Here is a 23,920-nt window from a genome sequence, read left to right on the forward strand (position 1 = left end):
AGAGACTTTAGGCACACTTTCATTTTTCAAAAGCAAATTTTAGTTTTTAATTTGGGTTTTGTTTTTTTTTTCCCCCAGTCATGCTAATATTCTTAGGGATAGAGAGGAGATAATCTGAAAGTACTGGCTACATGGATGGGCTAAAGCTTATCTGTATAACCTGGCTAAATTGAGGAGAGCTCATTAATAAGAAGGTTGGCTATCAGTCAATCCATAGACATTTATTAAGTACCTTTTCTGTGCCAGGTACTGTGCTATGCACTAAGAATACAAAAAGAGGCAAAATACAGCTATCAGGAACAAATCTTTTTTGGCTACAGCAACTCCAAATGTGTTTGTCTGTTACTGTATAGAGGGACTGTAGTCTGCAGTGGTGAAAGGCATACCCATACTAATAGAATCACTAATCAAACGAGAAAGTATTTGCCAGAATGTTTCTAAGAATGTGAACTCATTTGATTAGAGTATAGGACTGATAATGTTAAAGCGACAGGTTTGATCCTTGAATCGGTCAGTTGATTTGGTTGTATTCTGAGATCACCAGCTACATGAACTCTTCTCACAAATGTGTTCTACTGGTTACTGAAGAAACCAGTCAGCCTTCCATGGCATTCTTTTGGATGGATCATTAGCATCAACCTTCATATAGAAAGTGAACCCATTATAAAAAATACCCTCATCTGTAATATGGGCATAAAACTACCTGCAATACCTACATCATGAAGTTATTATAAGGGTCATCAAGGTAATATGATCAATATATGTTATTAGGATGAAAGGCCATACGGATGTAAAATGCTTTGCACTCAGTGCTGTCTGTCATTTTTTTTTATATACCTTTTTTTTTTTTTTGGTGAGGCAATTGGGGTTAAGTGACTTGCCTAGGGTCACACAGCTAGTTAAGTGTTAAGTGTCTGAGGCCAGATTTGAACTCAGGTCCTCCTGAATCCAGGGCCGGTGCCCTATCCACTGCGCCACCTAGCTGCCCCACTGTCTGTCATTTTTACAGATGATGCATAGTTCAATCATGAATATCCACTTGTGGAGCAACTAGGTGGCACAGTGGATAAAGCACCAGCCCTGGATTCAGAAGGGCCTGAGTTCAAATCCGGCCTTAGACACTTGACACTTACTAGCTGTGTGACCCCGGGCAAGTCACTTAACCCTCATTGCCCCGCAAAAAAAAAAGAAAAAGAAATTAATATTCACTTGTGTTTTAGAATTGCTAAGTAGTTTCTTCTGTTCTTTTCAGAGCCCCTGAAATTATCCTTGGTTTACCTTTTTGTGAGGCAATTGACATGTGGTCCTTGGGCTGTGTCATTGCTGAGCTATTTTTGGGTTGGCCTTTATACCCAGGAGCATCAGAGTATGATCAGGTGAGTCAAGTTAATCCAGATATTTGACAAATCTCCATTTAATTTCCATTCTCTCCTCTTGTAAAAAGAATATGTGGTAGATTAGAATTTTACATTTTATACAACATATTCATAGACATTTGGGGGTTTTTTTAATAGCTGTTTCAGCCCCAACTTTTAGGGCCCAAACATTATTTTTCTTAATATTTCCATTCTTTGTTTCCTGCTCTTTCCCCCCCTTCTCCATTATCTTTTCTTTTTGTTTTTGCATATAAAATTGTAATTTTTGTTGTCTTCAAATCCCCTGAAGGCACTAACCCAACAGAAAGTCAATGATATCCTTTTTTTTTTTTTTTTTGGTCAATGATATTCTTACCTATTTCTCCTTTCACAGATTCGCTATATTTCACAAACACAAGGTTTGCCAGCAGAATATTTATTAAGTGCAGGAACAAAGACAACAAGGTTTTTCAACCGTGATACAGACTCACCTTATCCTTTGTGGAGGCTAAAGGTAAGAAGAGAATGCTGAAATTCCTCTTCATCTGGCAGATTAATCTTGAAAGAAGGAAGCAGTCTGATTAGTAGAGATCATTTTGAAACCTAGAGGCTTTTCACTAGGTGAGGTTTTGATGAAGTTTGCAAAATTGAAGGCCTTTGAAAGGTTTTCTTTCAAATATAGGGAAGGGAACATAGATCAGAATTGCTAAATGTACTTATTAGTCATGCTGATTTGGGAGGAATTCAGATAACCAGTCAGCTTTTACTTGTTTTGACCAGACACCAGATGATCATGAGGCAGAGACGGGGATTAAGTCAAAGGAAGCAAGGAAGTACATTTTTAACTGCTTGGATGACATGGCACAGGTAAGCTTCATGGGTAAGTCGTGGAAGCCCTTTGATTACCCAGGGACAAGAGGACTTAAAGAATGCCAAGTTCAAAAAAAAATTTTTTTTTAAATAAATAAAAGAATGCCAAGTTCTTTGACAGATAGAATGAAAAATGCCTGGTAGAACTCCACAAGCCTCGCAATCCTGTCATTTGGCCCTGAATTACTTTGAACATGGGTATAAGATATACATGGGCCCTAACCAACTTTGGTAAGATTACCACTGGGGCCTGCGAAGTATCTTAAAAGTATGATACTTTTTGTTACAAGCAGTTTTTGGTAAAGAAATCATTTTGTGAGATTAATAATAGTCCATCCTGCTGATATTTCCTTTCGAAGAATTTAGTCATATCAGTAAATTTAGATATCCCAGACATAGAGGAAGAAGTAAGTCACTTTTGGGGTCTGAAAGAATCAATTATCTTCATCATAAGTACAAACTGCTAACTTCTTAAAGTTTAAGTGTGAAAAATTAGTCTAGAATCGTGCCAAAAAAAAACCTACACCAGTTTTTAATGGGAACAGAAGTTTATATTAAAGCCATGTAGGGATGGGAATGTATAGACCAATAAACACTTTGAAAGCCTCTTCCTTTAATAACCAGGATTAGCAAAGATTTTAAGGAAGCTGCTATATTTTTACTTTGAAGCAGTGTTAGGATGGATTAACAGAAAATAGTCAAAAGACAGCTTAAGAAAATAGAGCGTGCCATAAAGAATAAGAATCTCAGTCAGCACAAATGTAGACTACAAATATGGAACTCTGACCCCTGCCCATGTTGGCCAGAGATCATTCCAGGGAAGACGTTTTCAGAATAGAAAGAATTCTGGCCCTGAAATAAACCTTGTTACACCAAAAAAAAAACATCAAAGGTGTCATTCAGTATCTGATTTCTTCTATGGGGCAATAATAAAAACATGTCAGTTTTTCTTCCAAAGATTTTCATAGGCTAACTTTTCCTGTCTTATTTTTTCTAACTTCTTATGCTCAGTTGTCATTAATTTTTTATAAAGAAGAATAACAAATAACTTTGCTTCACTTTAAGGGGTCAAAACATTGATCAACTCATACTCCCTGATACCATCTTCTGGTGTCTGATGGGTCCTTTGAGCCCTCCCCTTTTTGTCCTCATACCTCTACTGCCAAGTCCTAATACACATCTGGAGCAGTCAGACTAGCTAAGAAACGCTATGGGGGCGGGGGGAGGGGGAGAGCTAGGTGGCGCAGTGGATAAAGCACCAGCCCTGGATTCAGGAGGGCCTGAGTTCAAATCCAGTCTCAGACCCTTGACACTTACTAGCTTTGTGACCCTGGGCAAGTCTCTTAACTCTCATTGCTCCCCCCCCCAAAAAAAAATGCTATGAGGAGTTGCTCCCTAGCCCACTGAAAGGCAGGATGGAGGCTGCTGAGTTGTGGGGTGAGCTTGGGCTGAAGCAGAACATACTGTGACTTATCCTGATCTCCCTCTAGGTAAATATGACCACAGATCTGGAAGGGAGTGACATGTTAGTGGAGAAGGCCGACCGGCGAGAATTCATAGACCTGCTGAAGAAGATGCTGACCATCGATGCAGATAAGAGGGTCACACCCATCGAAACCCTGAACCATCCCTTTGTCACCATGACACACTTGCTTGATTTTCCCCATAGCACACAGTAAGCCTCCTTGCTGTATTATAACAGCTTAAAAGAGAGAACAGTGAGAAAATCGGAGATAGTCGAGATGAGATGAACTATCAGGCCCTTCTAAACACTGGGGAACCATTTTTGAAGGCTTGTGTCCGCAATGGCAGTATCCCCAAAGTACACTTTAAATACTAAGTGGTAGAGCCATTCTAGCCCCCCCTAAAATGGACCCAGGCTCAGTAGATACCACCACAGTGCCTGACACATTATAGGTGCTTAATAAAAGCTTATTGATTGATTGATCCCCATTAGCACTAACGTGGCCATATCTGACATGGCCTGAATTCTCAACGTTGGCCCTGACTCCTAACTAACCTTGATCAGCTAGCTTGGGAAGGGAAGTGTTGTACAGGTTAAGTCTCATGGCAACAGCTACAAGAGAGCATGCTTCCTTAGCAAGTTAAAGTTGACAGAAGGACATTTCAGCTTAGCTATACACATCTCAGTGATCAACTGGGTCATGTCTGACTTGATTATTTGAACTGAGGCTAAGGTCTGTTTTACTGAGCCACAGGATTAAAACAAGATGCTTGGATAGCAGCTTATGTAAATAACCAGTCCCATAAACCTGGATATTCTAAGCATGTTAAATCATAATAATAAGGATTTGATCACTTCCTTCAATGTCATTTAAAGATTCTAAAGCATCTGAATAGGACTCATATAAGCAACACTGCAGTATAAGCACTGTACCTTTATATAGGAATATAAGGAGGACATGAGTCTTTAAAGAATTGGCCGAGCAGTTTTCTGTTTCCATGCAAGATTAACACAAGAAGATATGGACTTAAACTAAAGCCAGAAAAACTTTGGTGATTATAAAGGAAGACTTTCTTAATTGTGATGGTGACAAGATGCTGGGATGAGGTACTGGAAAGGTTTGTCATATCAAGAGAATTTGAAGAACCCATGTGTCCTAGATGACTTGTACATTCACCGGCCTGAAGGCAGGAACCTGGGCCACATGAACTCAAAGTCTCTTCCAGCTCTGAGGCTTTTCCTACCCTCAGGATTAGTTATTTGCTTGGGGACAAGCCCCTTAACTCCCTCCCCACCCCCCGCCCCAGAAAGGGGAGTTTGTATTTTATTCTATAAGCAATAGGAAACCATTGGAGTTTACTGAGTAAACTAGTGATGTGACCAGATCCAAGCTTATAGCAAATCACTTTGCCAGTTATGTGAAAGATGAGGATGAGAAGGCAATGATTGTAAACAGCGTTTTGTAGGAATTCAACTGAAAAAGGAAGGAGAGAGAGACAACAATGATATGAGGATAGAGTAAGGTCTAGTGAAGGTTTATAGGTAGCAGTGCCTTGGGTTTGTTTGAAAGCAAAAGGGCAGAAATCATGATAGGTAAAGTTGAATAGTGGAGATGACTGAAGGGGAGACGCTGGAGAGGACACGAGAGGGTGAGATAAAAGGCATGTGCAAAGAGGTCGGCTTTGGCAAGGAGAAAGGCCACCTCAGTATCAGAGCTTAGGGGAAAGGAACCTAGTGAAAGAAGATGTCAAGGAATATTGAGGAGTGACAAGGGACCTCGTGAATAAGGGCCTCAATTTCCTCAAAAAAGAGACAAAGCCCTCAGCTCAGACATGATTAGGGTTTCTTTCTTTTTTATTTTTAACTTATTAATGAAATGAAGAGAAAAAGAGGGAGGGAGAAAGAGAAAGAAGTTAAAAGCAGATGTTTATGTATAAGTAAGCAAGTGCCTGACTGGTGTGAGCATGTGCAATACTCCTGAGGGGAAATAAAGGCTGTAGAAAAGATGTTGGTCAAGCAACTTCCTGGACCAGACCTCACATGACAGTCAGCCCCAGGACCTCTTGCTTCTCTGGAGTGAAAGTCAGAGAATGGCCTCAGGAGCAGAGTGGAAGTCATGGCCCACTGGCCAGTTGTATGAAAGTGTTGACAAATCAGGGAGTTTCCATAATGTGCTAGGCACTGTGGGGTATATATACAAAAGAAGGAAGAAATGTGGTTTCTGCTCTTAAGGGGCTTAACATTGCGTTTATGTGCATAAAACCTAGTAAGGCCTGCAAATGGAGAACAGAAGTATGGGCTAGAGCAAAGGGTCTTAACATGGGGTTCATGATCTTGGGTTTTTTTATATTTCAATAGTCATATTTTTTTTCCTTTGAAATCCTATGTATTTTATTTTATCACTTAAAAACATTCAAACTGCCAAAACAATCCATGACACAAAATAGTTTAAGAACCTTTGGGTGAGAGGATTATTTAAAATATTTTTTAAAAATATGATAAAATTCTAACTAGATCCACTCATTAGCTCGTATATGCTATATATTTTCTTTACCTATGTGGAAATTTTGTTTCCTTTCCTTGATCTAAAGAATTTTTACTATTGCTAATCTATAGCCTTTGCTTAGACAGAGAAGTAGGAAATTTTGATTTGAAGCTGAAATTCTGCAGTTGATTTCATTGAGTTCTCTTTAACACTTTTTCTTTCTCTCTTTTTCTCACTCCACCTCATTCCCACACATCCACCCATCTCTTTTTCTCCAATTCTTTTGTCTCCCTTCATCTTTTCTTCCCCCTTCTTTATGAAAAGTGTCAAGTCTTGCTTCCAGAACATGGAGATTTGCAAGCGTCGGGTGAATATGTATGATACAGTGAACCAGAGTAAAACACCTTTCATCACCCATGTGGCCCCCAGCACATCTACCAACCTAACCATGACCTTTAACAACCAGCTGAACACTGTCCACAACCAGGTAAGGCAAGAGCCAGGGGTGGGAGGGAGAGGAAGAACATGCCAGAGTGACATCATCAGCTGCTATATAAAGAAGAGGGCCTGTGCTCTATGCACTTAGTAGAACATTCTGGGGATGGGGCATCATCTTCCACTGAAGCTGTATCAGAGCCAGAATTCAGCATATTTGAATATGAAGCTAGAAAGATAAATAAATGGATAAGTATGGTTTAATATGGTTTGCTTCTGACCATAGTTTCTCTGAGGAACTCAATTCCTTTTATGTTGGACATTGGTTTAAGCTTTCTTAAGTGAGCCACACAGTAAGCACTTTATAGTTCTTTTCCCTATCTCTCTCTCTCTCACTCTAGGATGATGACAGAGAGATGCCAGCTTTTATCTTTTACATTTATTCAGCATTGAACACGAAAATCTGTTAGTCCTCATACTCTAGAAATCAAGTCATCCAACCCCGTCCTTTTACATGAGGGGAAACTGGGGTAGAATATGGGCACTTTAAGTGGCCAGCTCCCAGTCACCTGACTAAGGAATGGCACAACCAGGACCAGACTCTAAAATCTGGCAACCTGCAATAGTTGGTAGTCTCTGTATATTGAAGAATTTAAAAGCACTTTTCATGTCCTGTACTGAAAAAAATTGAGAGTAGGAGAAGGGGACTCTGAAGGGGAAAGAAAGGCTTTATACCTAAGAATGAGGGGAAACTAGAAGCTGAGATGATTGAGAGATAAGAAAAGTGCTAAGGGGGGGCAGCTAGGTGGCACAGTAGATAAAAGACCAACCCTGGATTCAGGAGGACCTGAGTTCAAATGTGGCCTCAAACACTTGACACTAGCTGTGTGACCCTGGGCAAGTCATTTAACCCTCATTGCCCCATAAAAAAAAAAAAGAAAAAAAAAGAAAGAAAGGTGCTAAGGAAAGGATGTGCATTTAGATACCTTCTCTTCTTTTTCTCCTGCTCCCATCCAACTCAGTCACCATTTCTGCTGTGCCAGTGAGTCACACAAATATATGCCTTATCTCCTCCATAAGACAGACACATCCTTTATTATCAAGCATTTATTGAATACCTGTGTTCAAGGCACTGTGCTAGGTATATGGAGAAGTAAAAGAAAGGCACTCCTCTCAAGGAGCTTACAGTATAGCTAAGAAAAAAAGACAAGCCTTCTGTATAAAAAAGAGCACTAAAAATAGAGCATTCACTAAGTACCAAATATGAGTAATACATACAATCAATGCTATAGTAATTCAGAAAAGGGGGAAATCATTTTAAACTTGATCAGAGAAGGCTTCATGGAATCAGTGGGACATCAGATACACTTAAAAAAAAAAAAAGATAGGACTTAAATATATGCAGAAGAATGGGGAAAGTTTAGCAATGATAGGAAAGTGTAAACGTGCCAGCCATGTTTGGGAAGTAGAAATAAATTAGTTTGGATGGAACAGAAGGCTCTCGATCAACAATCACTTGTCAAGTAATAAAGACAAAAGAGAAGCAGTTCCTGTGCTCAGAGAGTACGATATATATAAATAAATTGTAAAATGTATACAAACTAGTTTGGGGAGTGAGTGCACTAGCAGCTGAGGGGAGAAGGGAAAGGAAGAAAAAACCAGCAAAGGCTTGATGGAAACAAGGTGGCTCTTGAGCAGTCTTAAAGTAAACCATGCTGATGGACTCTGTATGCAGATCAATGTCAAAGTGCTTGCCTTCTCAAGGGGTGGGGAGGGAGGGGGAAGGCAGGAGGGAATTTGGAACACCAAAATTATAAAAAGCAAATGTTAAGGATAGTTTTTATATGTAAGTGCAAAAAAAAGCATTCTTTAAAAAAAATAATTAAATGGAGGAAAAAAAGACAGTTGTTAATTATCCCTCCTTTTTTAAACAATCGTAGCAATCTGAAAAATCGTTCCTGGGTGGTATCTGAATAGACACTAATAAACATGAACAAATTTTTTTAAATGCAAAGCAAAAATAAAAAACAAAGTGAACCATGGATTCCAAGAGATGGAGATGAGGAAGGAATGCATTCTAAGCAGGAGGGACAGCCAGTGCAAAGGCAAAGATGGGAAAAGGAGAACTGTCTGCACAAGACAGCAAGCTGGCCAGTAGAGCTGGGTCACAGAATGTGAGAGCGATGTGTAAGAAAATTAGAATGATAATAAGGGGTCAGGTTGTTATGAACTTTAAATGTCAAACAGAGGACTTTATTGTACATTTGATTATGTTTTATTTTAGAGGTAATAGGGAGCCACTGAGTTTGGGGATTGCTTTTATTGGGGGACTGGCTGTTGCAAAAGTCCAAGTGAGTGGTAATGAGGGCCTAAACCAGAGTGGTAGGTGAGGAAGTGGAGACGAGGGGACTTAGGCTAGAAATATCAGATAGAAATTCTTATAGAGGGGCAGCTAGGTGGTACAGTGGATAAAGCACTGCCCCTGGATTCAGGAGGAGCTGAATTCAAATCAAGCCTCAGATACTTGACACTTACTAGCTGTGTGACCCTGGGAAAGTCACTTAACCCTCATTGCCCCACAAAAAAAAAAAAAAGGAAAAGAAAAGAAAAGAAAAGAAATTCTCATAGAGAAGTAGTAGAGGATTGGTTTGGAACTGACCATAGAGAGCCTTAACTACCGTGCTATAGAGTACAGATCTTGTTCTCTAGATAGTCAGGATTCATTGGGGGTTTTGAGCAAGGAGGCAAGTACAGAGAGCATATGCAGATATATTAGATTAACTTGAAAAAAATAGATTAACTTGAAATCTTTATGCAGGGGATATTGAAGGGAAATGAAATTATAGCATAAGCGTGATATAAGGATCTGGACTAAGGTAGTGGTGGTGATAATAGAAAAAAAAAAAAAGGATGGATTCAAAAGATATTACAAAGAAAAACTAATGGACTTGGTTCCTGATTGGATGGTGGAGTGTGAAAGGCGGCTAGGTGGCACAGTGGATAAAGCACCGGTCCTGGATTCAGGAGGACCTGAGTTCAAATCCGGCCTCAGACACTTGACACTTACTAACTATGTGACCCTAGACAAGTCGCTTAACCCCCATTGCCCCACAAAAAAATAAATAAATAAAAGACATATTGTAGGATGGTGGAGTGTGAGGAAGAGAAGAGGGTTTCAGAGATTGAGAAAATGATGGTATCACTGACAAAAATTGTGAAATTAAACAGGAATGCTGTTTTTGGTTTTTTTGAGAAGTGATCTTGGATTTAGACATGTGGAAATGATGGCAGGACATCTAAATAAAGACATCCAACAAGCAATTAGATAACAGTAGAGAAAATTGTGTGAGGGAATATCTAACTTGTTTCTTTCACCAGTCAATCAATGAATAAAGTAGATTCACATACACCTTTTCTGGCTTCTTCCAGACAGAAGTGTAGATTGTGCCTTGTTTTTGTTTTTAAGATAGACATGTCAGACTTTAAAAAAAAAACAAAACCAGATCCCATGGGTGATGATTTGCAAATTTGTAATTCACTCTGTAATTCTTTTCGATACTAAGTGCAGCACTGCATTTAAAATGTAATTTGATTTACAAACAGCTATTCCTTTACTTCTTTTTTACATCGAGCAACATTGAGCAACTTCTTGAAATTCTGTCTTCTTTTGCTGTATCATCCTGCTTCTCTTCCCTCTCGGCTTGTATTTCTTTTCCTAGTTTCCTGTTCCCAAACTATGATATTCCCCAAGCAAGGCTCTGTGCTCAGCCTTTTACTGCTCTTACTACATTTTCTTCTCCATAAAGCTCATCTATTTTAACAGCATCCATTAATCAATAGTCACTTTGTACATTACTAATCTCCTCCATTGGCTTCTCATTTGAGCTGCAGTCTCATATCTTTAGTTGATACTGAACATCTCCACTTCGATGTCTTGGTGTCAAAACATGTATCTAAAATTAAACTCTTTGAAGTAGCTTTCTCTATCTCTGCCCACAGGATCACCCATTTCCCAAGCCACCAAGACTCAAAAGCTTTAGAGTCATCTTTGACTCATCCCTCTCCTTCATGTCTTACATCCAGTAGTTCCTCTTAATTCTTATTTTGAAACCCCTCTCCTCTCAATTCCTTTCTCTTCATTCCCATGGCCATTGCCTGCTCCAGGCACTTAATACTTCATGCTTAGACAACTACATCAATCTCCTAGTCCTCAGTTTACTCTCTACCTCTTGCAATACATCTGGTATACTCCTACCAGACTGATCATCCTTAATTAAACATTGCTGTCACCATATCATGTCACTCCTTTGCTCCAAAGGCTAACTCCTTGCTGCTTACTGCATCAAGCCCTCATTTTTTCCACTTGGTCTTCTAGATCTTCCATAATCTGACTCATCTCTTCTATCCAGTCTTACTTTCTATAATTCTTCCATTTGAATCCTCTGTTCTAATCTTCCTGGTCTTCTCATTATCCTTTGGTCATAATGTAGTGGAACATACAATAGTTTTAGAATCACAAGACCTGAATTTGAGTCCTTACTCCATCCAACATTTCACTCACTAACTGTATAACCTTAGGTGAGTTATTATGATGAAAGTACTTTATAAATATAAATTTTTCTTCTATTTTTTCCTATGGAAAATGAAGAGAAATGGGCTAGAAAACAGTACAATTAGATGGATTTGGAACTGGTTAAATGATCAGTCAAAATTGATGCTAATTGTTGATGCTGACTTAGGGAAATTCCAGTGGGATGTCCTGAAGGATCTGTTCTGTTTAACATTTTTATCAATGAACCAAATAAAAGCACAGATTCCAGTATTAGCAGATTTGCTGGGAGGGATAGCTAACAGACAAAATTAGAATTAAAAAAAAGATCTTGACAGGCAAAGACATTGAATTTACAAGCACAATTAATAAATATTTAAGTCACTATTACATGCCAGGGACTGTGCTAAGCATGGGGGCTAAAAAGACAAAAATGAAAAAGTCTCTGCCCTCAAGGCACTTAAATTCTATGGGGCAAAGTGGAATAAAATTAAATTTAATAGGCAAGAACATTGTCTTACAGCTGGGTTCAGAAAATTAACTTCTCCAGTACAAGCTGGAAGAGGTATGGCAAGACAGCAGTTAGTTGTCTGAAAACTACCTACAGATTTTCATGGACCAGTGATAAAAAACTGGTACAAGGCATCCTAAAAAGCTAAGGCAATCTTAGACTGCACTGATAGGTGTGGTGATAGGTATGGGTAAAACTCCTATTGGTCAGTCCACATGTGGTTATTGAGTTCAGTTCTGGAGACCACATTTTAGGAAGGATATTCACAAATTGGAGTATACAGAAAGGGACCATTGGGATGATAAAGAGCCTTGAGTTTATGCCACATTATGGGACCAAGGACATTTATACTGAAGAATAGAAGGGTTTCCATGTCTGTTGACGTAAGGAAAATTTGTAATATTTAGAGCCTTCCAAAAACGTAATGGACTGCCTCAAGAGGTAGTGAGTTCTCCCTTCGGGAAATTTTCAAGCAAAAGTTGGATGAGCGGTTGTCAGGTATGCTATAGGTATAAGTTGGGTTAGAGAGCCTCTGAGTCCCTTCCAACTCTTGAGAGTCTGATTCATTATTCCATTTCCGTATCTTTACTCTTGGTCTTTTCTCCTAACCAAATTCTACACATCTTTCAAGTTCAAGCTTAAGTTACCTCCGCTTGAAGGATTCTCTGATGCCTCCAGACTTCACTTATTTTCCTCTCCTAATTCTGATGGCATTTGGAATCTGTAAGACGCAGATTTTTGTATTTATTTATATTTCATTTTTTCACTAAGTCTTGTCTTCCTGTCTAGATTTTAAGCAGGGACCACTTTGAGTTCTTCAGCTTCTCCTGCAGCACCAAGCACTAGATAGACTACATAATGAACACGCTGTACATACTTGTTGATTGATTCAGTAACACTTCTTTGTAAAATAAAGCACAAAACCTCACAATGTTATTGAGGAACAAACAAACATTCTGTCTACTCTCTGAAGCAACAGAGGAAAGAAAGTTGATATGGAGTATGAGAAGGGGAGTAGAATTTGATTTCCTTCTGAAGCCTCTGCCTGCCATTTAGAGGTAATTCCTAAAGAAATTTTTTAAATGAGAGGAAGTGAGGTGAAAATAATTTCAGTGGCCCATGGTGAAACATCTCTAGTTAAATTCTCTTGACCGTTTGTTTTCACCTTTGCTGTTCACAAGATTTAGCAGCTGAACACAATACCATGAGGACATAGAGACCTCAAACAATGAACCTAATTCTGAATAAGAATTTATTCCTTCTGGTTATATAAATATAACTCTCTGCAGAGGGAATTGGCCATCAGAGGAGTATGTGTAATCACAGAAAAGTGTTGTGGGTCCTCAGTTGACTACAGGTACTTATGTTTCCTTGAGACCTTTCAACTCTATTTTCCACTCCCCTCTGTCTTTGCTTTTGCTCTTGGTTTTTGTTTGTTCTTCTTTGTGTTCAGTTATTTGCTTTAGCTTTGTGTCTTCCGACATACCACCTCCCTCATTTTTTATTTTTATTTATTTTTGTTTAATCCCATCATTCCTTTAGGCCACCAACCTGGCTCCCACCTCCACCAGTGCCACTATTTCCTTAGCCAATCCCGAAGTCTCCATACTAAACTACCAATCTACACTCTACCAGCCCTCAGCGGCATCCATGGCTGCAGTGGCCCAGCGGAGTATGCCCCTGCAGACAGGAACAGCGCAGATTTGTGCCCGGCCTGACCCCTTCCAGCAAGCCCTTATCGTGTGTCCCCCAGGCTTCCAAGGTAAGGAAGAACAGATCCTTGTTGAGTGATGGCTACTTCTCATACTACAGATGTTCTTGTCTGCTATTCACTTGAAAACCTCCAATTTTCTGACATCCAAAATATTCTGCCATAGGTGATTTTGGTATCAGAGAATCTTATTCTTTTCTTTCAGGTTTCTGCAGGTGGAAGAGTTTGTGAGCATCCTCATGAGAATATCAGTGTTTGTCCATAGTGTTTAGAACTGGAATAAAGCATGTCTTTGGCTTAACTAGATTCTACCAACTTAGAAATAATATCACATTTCTGCATTAAATTAATCTGCTGTTGAGACCTGCTATTTGAATGTTGCTGCCTCTGCTAGATCAGATTATGTAATATATATATACACATACATATGTATATAGTTGTGTACTACTATTATGTTAATGAGGAAGTTCTTGATTCCATAAATGGCAAAGGCAGGTCTTGAACCCAAGACTTTCTGACTCAAATGCCTGCTCTTTATCCTCCTACATCATACTGTCTCTCCATTAGTGTGGTTTTCTGTGGAATTTTTGTTTCCATATAAGTAAAATTTAATTATGAAAATCAGTATGTTGGCTTAAAAGATTTTAAAGCCAAATAGTTTTTGGATTACCTACATTAGTACCCAGCCTCCATAGGTACAAATGATCAAGAGCTGACTACATATATCCGTGTTTATCCAGAAATCTCAACACTGGTTCTCTTAACCCCTTAAGAGGTAAACAATATGACAGCTGCTTAGAAGTCAGGAAATAGAGATCTAGAAGGATAGCTGGCATTAAAGCTAGTAGAATCTAGGATTTAGGATCTTTGGCCTTTTCTTCCTTGAGCCATACGTTATTAGGAAAGGTAGCTAAAGATCTTTCTGTTACAATTTCCCAGACAGCAGTTGACTCTATCCTAAATATGTTGCTCATCTTCATAAAAGCCCAAATTATGGTCCTGTTCTCTCGAAGAACATGTGTCTGTTTCAAGGTTGTCTTCAGTATTTTCCATTTAGAGTAAGGTGTCACAATGGATAGAGTGCCTGGTCTGGGAATAGGAAGATCCATCTTCCTGAGTTCAAATCTGGCCACAGACATTTACTGCTGTGTGACCCCAAGCAAGTCACTTACCCCTGTTTACCTCAGTTTCCTCATCTGTAAGATGAGCTGAAGAAGGAAATGGCAAATTATTCCAGTACTTTTGCCAAGAAGATCCCAAATAGGGTCACAGAGTCAGACATGACTGAAAAGACTAAGCAAGAACTATTAAGCATCTCTTTGAAAAAATATCTTATTTTCAGTTCAAATTGCAGCCAAGTTAAGAGTCTCTTAACTAATAACATACTAAAAAGGCTTTCTTATTCACTTCCTGGTAAAGGGTTACAAGCCTCCCCTTCAAAGCATGCTGGTTATTCTGTGCGGATGGAGAATGCAGTTCCAATTGTCACTCAGGCTCCAGGAGCTCAGCCTCTCCAGATCCAACCAGGTCTACTTGCACAGGTAATTTCTTTTTTATCTGTTATAATTCTTTCAATTCTAGTGGAGTCATGTGACGATCATTGTAGTCACATGTAGTTATGTGCCAGTTGTAGAATATCTATACCCAAAACCAAGGGCATGATAGATGAAAACCTCAACAAAGTAAATCCCTTATGAATTAACATTGTCGAAAGGCAGTCCTTAAGTCACTTACTCATCACCCTTCCCCAACTCACCTCCCCAAGCCCACAAGAAGAATAGCTCCTGTAGGATACAAGCTGATTCAAAGGCTTATGGCTGAGGTGCATTGAGGGATCTATGCACCCCAGTTGAAGGGGATTTTGCTAGGACATTCCTCCATTCTTTTAGTATCCCACAGTAAACAGCATAAACTGACCCTGCTTTAGCCAGGTGTTGAGGAAAGGGAAGAAAACATATGTGCTGCCTTCTGAATGGGGCCTGGCCCTACGTTAGGGACCCTGCAAGGCATTAGAGACTCTACCTTAATACAATTATCCCTTCCACATCACAGGAGTTAGGAGCGTGGTACCCCCTTGATCTAGAAAATTCAAATAAAAATGTTGGGCCCTCCCTTTGTACCAGAGAAGAAGTCTGATTTTTTTTCATTTTTCTCTTATATAAGCAGAGCTTAAAGAAATAGGAAAAATGAAGACGAAGAATAGACTGAAACATCATGAACTAAACCTCATAAACCCCTTTTTTTGTGGGACAGAATAGCAGAGGAAGATGTACGAATAGGAAGGGAAAAAGAAGATGGACATAGGGAAATGGATTATGAATCCTATGAAGTCCACAGTTGCATATGGAGAGATACTATGTTGGTGAAAGGGGAAGCTGCCAGAAAATAGAGAGGGAGACCTCATGATGGGTTTAATTTAGGGAGAGTTCATTTGCTAGAATACTGTCTTCTCAGAGTGTTTTGCCTCCAAGGGGAACAACAGCCTGGCCCTGGTTAAGGGATATTTGAGCTCCTAGGGGGAGCTGATAGCCAAAATGGTAGAGTGAGAAGGGAAGAGAGACTTGGACCCAAAGATGAGACAGCCTTTGGGAAATTAAATTATTATGGAAAAGGCAAGGAATTGAACCATACTGCACAGTTTGGGTCACGGGACTGTTTTCCTCTACATGGTGATGTCTCCATCCAACTTTGCTTCCATAATAAATTGATGTTTCTTAGAATGAGGCATAGTGGGGGGTGGGGGAGGAGGGGGGGAGACCAGCAAAGATAATAAGACAAGATCTATCAAGGCAATAATAGAGAATCTGGTTATAATGAGGACCTCTAATACTTCAGAAACTTTAGCCCCAATAAGGAACAGAAAGATTAGAGAAGAAATAAATAAGAGTATATATAATAAATCAGAGAATAAAATTTAAGAATAAATTGGAAGGGTCAACTAGGTGGTGCAGTGGATAGAGCACTGGCCCTGGATTCAGGAGGACCCGAGTTCAAATCCGGCCTCAGACACTTGACACTTACTAGCTGTGTGACCCTGGGCAAGTCACTTAACCCCAATTGCCTCACAAAAAAATAATAATAATAAATTGGAAAGGAAGAAAACTAATGAAGAGAACAAAGCAAAGAAAAACTTAGAAAAAGTCACAGCATAAAGAAAAATAATAAACTTAAGTTCAATGAAAGCAAAAGAGATCTTGGGTTACAGTGGAGATTTAAGCAAAATTAATCACAGTGGCAGAGTAAAGTATGAGAAAATTATTTTTCTTGTATTTTTATCATGCAGACTTTTAGACCAATTCTGCTGAAAGACATGATGTCTTCTTAAATGGGGAGATTAAAAAATATATGTATTTCTTAACACTACATGGCACATTTATAAAAATAAACCATATATTCGAGCATGTACTAGATTTGCATCTTAAGCTAGTTTGAAGTACGTAGAACTATTTCCTCTGCTATAAAATGGAAATAGTAATACTCAATAAAATAAATGTATCAGTTGGTTAAAAAGGCTAAAATGTAGCCTAATGCCCAAGTAAAGTCAATAATTTATTGTTGGTAGCAGGGTTGAACTTAAATGGTTACTGGCATTTAAAGTACACCCAGGAATCTCCCATATCTTCATTCCTCTTCTGGGTCCATGCAGTTTTCTTTTGTCCTCTTATTGCTCACCTTTTAAATGGCTTTTCTTGGGTCACTGGAGGTAGGAAATCAAGAGAAAAAGGGTTAGATGGAAGGGGAAAAAATAGAAAAATACATCCTCTTCAGAGGTCAGGAAAGCCTCTGGGTTCATCCTTTTCACTGCCTGATCTGATTGTCACAAGTCTAGGCCTGGCCTTTAGCATCGTCTCACTTGTGAACTTAAAGCTTCTGGGTTCATGTATATTTTGAGTCTGTCAAAGAACTCTTCAGTATTTGCATACTTTCTCCAAGGAACATGCTCCATGCTGGAACAAAGTAGCAAAGACTTCATAGTGGCTTCCTTCGTAGGATCTCTGGTGGTCTAATTTTCATAGGAAGACAGCAGGTTCAGTTTTTCTGAACTGGGTGTTTGCAATCAGTTTCATCTTAAAAGGTTCTGCCCACAAGGGGCAGCTAGATGGCGCAGTGGTAAAGCACCGGCCCTGGATTCAAGAGTACCTAAGTTCAAATCCGGCCTCAGACACTTGACACTTACTAGCTGTGTGACCCTGGGCAAGTCACTTAACCCTCATTGCCCTGCAAAAAAAAAAAAAAAAAAAAAAGGTTCTGCCCATGCAAAAGAAATTTGTACCTCTGGGCAACTTGGAAGAGACCTGAGAAGCTCCAAGACATAGGCCTGCTTTCTGGTCTCTGTTTTGGTATATAAATTTCCTGGTAATGTGGCTAATTTCCAGAAGTTACCTTTTAAATTACCATCTCTCCAACAGATGAGATTTCCATTTCTATAACATGTTGCCAATATAATTGGCTTTACTTTGGCACTCAATTTCCACATTTCCTTTTTCTTTGCCAAATCTATACCTTTGTTCTTTCATCTTAGGATTCTGTGACACTTCTTCTAAAACAACTCTGTAAGAAAGTTCCATTTTTAGGGGCGACTAGGTGGCGCTATGGATAAAGCAACAGCCCTGGATTCAGGAGGACCTGAGTTCAAATGCAGCCTCAGACACTTGACACTTAATAGCTGTGTGACCCTGGGCAAGTCACTTAAACCTCATTGCCCTGCCCCCCTCCCAAAAAAAAGGTTCTACTGTTTAAAAAAAAATCAAATAGCAAAATATCTGACCTGTTAGCCAAGAGATTTTGAGGAATACAGGTTTCCTCTTGTATTATGCTACTGCTACATGTATTATATCCAACCTTTCCTCAGGGAGCTTCTGGTGTTTACATAGATTATGGATTCTACCAAAAGTATAATCTTAGTCAATGTTAAAGTCTGATAATATTTGCAGGTCATAGATACAATTTTTAATTTTTTAATAAACATTACTCAGATCCTAACCAGGTAGCCTGACTAAATGACTATACAACATTATATGATATCAGTGGGTGATAAAAGTTTTTAAATGCTGAGCTCACAGAACAGGGTAAGAACACTGAAGATGAGTGGCACATCTTAGAATTATCTTAAGAAAAAGTATAAAATGGGTGAGCTCTATGTAGGTCATTTTTTAACCCTTCTTTTCATTGCTTCTTTACTCTTTCCTGGCACACCCTAGCCTCAGATCCTGACCTGTTCCCATGCTTGTTTTTAGCAGCCTACTAAAATGTAAGCTTAAGGTATGACTGATCCCAGGGATATGGGATTTTTCAGAGGATTTCTCAACAAATGGCAATATTACTATTTGTTTGTCCTAAATGCCTTCCCTTCTCGGACAGCAGTTTTGTTTTGTTTTGGTTTTTTTTAATATACATCCAATTAAAAATTAAATTGGAGAAAATCTAGCAAGCAATTCCATAGCAAAAAAACTACTGAAAGGGGATTTGCAATATTTTTTATAGCTAAAGGTAGATATGAGCTTGAGCTGTGATATCTTCCATGAATATTCACATTTTAAGAGGAAACAGCAGGATTGTAGAGACAGAACTCTAAAAAGGATCATTTGTCCTGCTTCCAGGTGCTATTTCTGGAAAAAGCTAACCTATATTTCCCAAACCCCAACTTCTCTTAATCAAAGGATCATAGATTTAGAGCTAGAAGAAATATTAGAGATCTAGTCCAAACTCCTCATTTAACAGATGAGGAAATCAAAACCCAGAGTGTCTTAGTCACACACAGAGTCGAGATTCATGCATAGCCCTTCCAATCAGACGCTGGTTTAATCCACCCTGCCACAAATTCCTTGTCCCTAACCCTTCAGATCGCCCCTGACTGAGAGAGAACCTTCAAGCCCCTCCTGTGATTCCTCTGAACTACCTTGAAGATTTTGTTTAATAAGGAAAACCTCACTGACAAATGATGAGCTAGTTTCTGCTCACAGACATGCAGTGGGGGAACTCTATCTCCAAGGCAAACTGCTCCACTTTGGGACAACTCTGCTTGTTGATAAGTTTTCCCTTACATTCCTCCTAACTTTGCCTCTGCAGTTCTCCTGCAATGATGCCAAGAGTAAGTCTAACCCTTCTTCTACCTGAGAATCCTTCAGATACTGGAGACAGCTATTTCTCTTCCTCATGTGTCTTTAGTTCCATCAGGGAAGCCACTGTTCCCTTTTCCTGGCAGGTTGGTTCTTCCTTTTTTTATCCATTTATTTATTCCTCTGGCATTTTTAACCATTCCTTCTTCTAAGGGCTTTTCATGACTCTTCTCTTCCCATATTACCCCTTTTTGACCTTCCCTCTCCCTCCCTAAGGTTCCTGTACTGGACTTTGCCAGAGGTAGCCACATCCAGCTACATCCAGGTCCCCTTATCTTTTTATAAATCTCCCCATGATAGTTACGCAATATACATTTGTAATTTCTAAACAATTTCTAAAGTTTTCAGTCTTTACAATTGTACAGAAACAATTATTTTTTTTTGCGGGGCAATGGAGGTTAAGTGACTTGCCCAGGGTCACACAGCTGGTAAGTGTCAAGTGTCTGAGGCCGGATTTGAACTCGGGAACTCCTGAATCCAGGGCTGGTGCTTTATCCACTGCGCCACCTAGCTGCCCCCAGAAACAAATATTTTTGCCCAACACACACAATGACACACACACACACACAGAGGTCTGAGATATCTCCCCAAAAGTTGAGATCACGTTTTAGGAGGAGTATTTTACTACATAGAGCCATGAGTTCAGGAAGCATTTGCCTCTAAACCATTCCCCACCACATCTCTGCTGAATGGGCTCATTGCCTCACCTCCTAAGAATTTCTGGTGAGGATAGAGTAAGGTGACAGGCCTCACTTCTTGTTAGGGCAGAACAACTACTATGTGCACCACATCAAATCCTGGCTCCAATACTCAATACTTTTATGAGCTTGGTCACCTTACTACACCTTAATTTCCTCATCTGTAAAACCAGGCTGTTGGCCAAATTACTACTAAGATATCTTCCAGCTATAAATTAATGATACTATTGGAAAGGATGGTGGAACCTGCATACCTGGTTTCAAATCCCAGTTCTCCTCCCAGCTTTGAGGCTTTGGGTAAGACATTCCCTTTGTCTAGGCCTACCTACATGATCTCTAAAAGTCCTTTTGAATTCTAAAGATCTGTTTTAAAAAAAAAAAGGAGGGGCTGTGTAAACTGAGCTTTTATAAGTTTAAAGTATTATTGCTATTAGAACAAGTCTAGAGAAGGGGAGAAGACGTTAAAGTGTATATATACTATGGAATACTTAACTATCATCAAATTGCTATGACAATTACTAATACCTTCTTCTTTAGATCCAGAAGCCAAGGCTGTCCTTTTGAAAGGCAAGGCAAAAAGAGAGAGAGAGAGAGAGAGAGAGAGAGAGAGAGAGAGAGAGAGAGAGAGAGAGAGAGAGAGAGAGAGAATTGTAAGACCAAAGTTATGGAAATATTTTTTAAAGGATCTGAAGTCCATAGTTTATTAATGGCCCTCTGGGGACCCAGGATTAACTAGCACTTTGGGGCCAAGTTTTGCAGATGTGGCAGATGTGGTAAAAAAGCCCAAATGGAGCAGCACTTTCACCTAATTTAGGAAAGTGCAGAATCCCAGTCAAAATTTAAGTTAAGGCTGGGAATTTCATTTTGAGTCAGAGAGAGGGGGAAGGGATGTTGAAGACTGCCCAAGATCAACTTTTCAAAGCATTTCCCTGAAATAAGCTTAGGAACAAATTGGTTAAACAGTGAATTTGTTATTTAAAACCTTATTTTCCCATTTAGTGGTACTAGAGAGAGCTGACAATCTTGTTTCCTGAGACCCAAATATACATGTGTGTGTGTATACATATACTAAGCCTACAAAGTACTTTGCTGCTGTGGTAGAGGAATCGAATCAAGCTACTACATCAAAATTAGATCATATGGGTAGGTTATAAGATACTAATGTTGCCCATATGTTAATTCATCAAGATCACACAGAGAAAGTGAATTGGATACTAAGCATCACAAGTTATTGGTTTGAAGATATAATTAGAATCCATTTATTTGTCCTTAGTGAACCTTGACTACATATACATTAAGACCTATATACAAAACAAACCTCTTTATCCATAAGCCAGCCCAACTTCAAAGAGACCAGATTTGTTCTGGTACAAAGAAGAACTGTATATATCAGGGCTTCAGGAGGAAACTAATGGAAAAATCAGAATCAATTTTTTAAAGTGATACTTTTATTGATTTAGCCATTTTCAAACTCATTTCTGAACTCACTCTCCTCCCCCCAATTAATTTTATTACTTAAGCCTTGAATCAAATTTATAGATGGCCAATCCATTTACAAATAGGCTTCTTTCTTCAGCGTGAATGATATTCTGTGGAATCCAAAATAACACTTGAAGCATATAGGACATCACATTGAATACATTGCCTTAGAGGATATAAATTCATGATATCATAGATCTAGATGGGACCTCAGAGGCCATGTAGTTCAACTAGATGGTGCTGCAGATAGACCGCTAGGCTTAAAATCTGGCTTTATACATTCACTAGCTGTGTGACCCTAGGTAATTCATTTTACCTCTGTCAACCTTAGTTTCTTTGGCAATAAATTGAGGATAACACCTCTCTCATAGGGTACTGTGCTGATCCAATGAGATAACATTTGTAGGATACTTAATGTGAACCCTTCCTACTAGCCCTAACTTCACCCATTTTGTAATCCTAGAATCTTTATGATCCTTTATGTGCAATTTAGTACTTAATTATAGCATATCTTTTATTTGTAAATGTTTTCACATTTGTCCTCTACTAAACTCTTATTTCTGATGCCTCATCAGGACATTCAGAGACTGTACCAGTAGGATACAAATTATAGTAGGTTCCACCAAGCTGGAAAAGCTCCAAGTCTAGGCCCATTGGTGGGCTGCATATTTCTTGTAAGGACCAGCATAGATAAGTTTGATGAATTAGCTACAGGGACAGAGGTTATTTTGTTGGGGGGGGGGGGTCTTGTTACCATGGCAACTCTCAGACCAACCACCAAGTTATAGATAGGCTTTAATAAAGGTCAGTGTTGGAAGTACCCACAATAACAAAATTACAGATCTTTGAAGTATTCCTATTTATTCATCCTGGATCCTCTCCCTGAGGAGAAGAGCCATAGCTTATACTTTTGTTTTACTCCCCTCTCTCATTCACAGTGCTCAACTGCACATCCTAACTATTCAGTAAATACAGAGAAGTGAAAAAGAATGAATTAATCATTTTTTATTAAAAAGAAATGTGATAAAGCACCAAGAAAGAAAAAAGGAAGAGACGACTAAAAGAACAGAATGGGTCTTGGTTGCTGATGTGTGCTCCATGAGGTAACAAGGATATTAGCCTGACTCCCACACTAGGCTGAGTTTCCTCGTTTGCAAATTAAGGAAGATGAACTTTTGAGCTCCCTTATAATCCTGTATGACCAACAAATTAGATTAATGGGTAAATATATAAAGTGTCCAAGCACATATTGTCAATGTTCTCAACCAAATATTCCTCATCGTCTCAAGTTGTTTAAAAAGAAAAAAAAAGAAAGAAAGAAAATAGTCCTCAAGCTCAGTGTATTCAGTTTCAGAAAAAGTGATTAATGTGTGGTTCTCTTAGTCATGGCTCCATTTGTGTGAGCCCCTGATTTGTTTATAATGGCAGAAACTCTGCATTCCAGGAGGTCAGCATAGCTTTGAAAATGGTTCTGAATGTCATCTTCGGGGCATTGGCCCTCCGGTATCCAGCTCTGGTAAACATACCAGAAAATGTTGTCCAATTAGGATTTAAATACCAAAGAAGAACAGAAAAAAAAAACTGAATATAGAAAGAGATTTGAAAAAACAATGCAAAGTAGGGAAATTAACTTGACATTTTAAGATGAGAAGATTTAGGTCTAATTTAATAAAAGAATACATCATGGCATATAAACCCTTACTTTTCTGAGTGTTTGCAGCAAATTCTTAACAAACCTTCTTAAGACTGTAGCTAAGAATTTTATCTCAGCACTAGGGTTTTGCTGCTATCAGGTGCAAGCAGGTTCCAGTAATTTAACAATTTCAGAACTATGTAAGAGATTGAGAGATGACACAAATCAGGATTCTTGATCTTAGCAAAGAAAAAAATGAACTGTAAAATTATATTACCATTACAGCACATTACAAAGTACAGGCAGGGCCTACTTACTTAGAAATGTAACTCATTGTACATACAAAAAGTCCCCTTCTCTCTCCTCTTCCTCCTCCTCCAACGCTCTTCTCCCTTCCCCCATTCCAATGCCAATAGCTGACAGCTGTGCTACTATTTCTCAGTTCCCTCCTTCTCCCTTTCTGGCCTCAATTCCCACTCTCAGCCTCAGGGAAGGGAAAGGGAAAGGGAAGAAGCAGCTGAACCAAATCATCATCTTTTCAGCTTATTCTGTCCCAGTGAAGGAGAAAGAGTTAAGGGGAGAAGAGAAATCCATCAACCCCTTATCAGCC

At 39.1% G+C, this 23,920-nt stretch overlaps 1 protein-coding gene across 9 annotated transcripts in view; it reads left to right on the plus strand.

Annotated features, from left to right (window-relative positions):
• The window catches only part of HIPK2 (homeodomain interacting protein kinase 2), a 215,376-nt gene that overhangs the window by 136,701 nt on the left and 54,755 nt on the right, over nucleotides 1–23,920 (plus strand). For 5 of the 9 annotated variants that reach the window (XM_043966155.1, XM_043966158.1, XM_043966156.1 and 2 more), the window contains exons 3-9: nucleotides 1,253–1,376; nucleotides 1,750–1,869; nucleotides 2,136–2,222; nucleotides 3,716–3,900; nucleotides 6,500–6,662; nucleotides 13,213–13,432; nucleotides 14,801–14,922. In XM_043966155.1, coding sequence (XP_043822090.1) covers nucleotides 1,253–1,376; nucleotides 1,750–1,869; nucleotides 2,136–2,222; nucleotides 3,716–3,900; nucleotides 6,500–6,662; nucleotides 13,213–13,432; nucleotides 14,801–14,922 — 1,021 coding nt within the window. The remainder of the gene's footprint in view (nucleotides 1–1,252; nucleotides 1,377–1,749; nucleotides 1,870–2,135; nucleotides 2,223–3,715; nucleotides 3,901–6,499; nucleotides 6,663–13,212; nucleotides 13,433–14,800; nucleotides 14,923–23,920) is intronic. The other 4 variants (XM_043966159.1, XM_043966160.1, XM_043966162.1 and 1 more) reach the window with 1 other exon arrangement.

Source organism: Dromiciops gliroides, chromosome 5 (genome assembly GCF_019393635.1).
Source record: "Dromiciops gliroides isolate mDroGli1 chromosome 5, mDroGli1.pri, whole genome shotgun sequence".
NCBI classification, from domain to species: domain Eukaryota; kingdom Metazoa; phylum Chordata; class Mammalia; order Microbiotheria; family Microbiotheriidae; genus Dromiciops; species Dromiciops gliroides.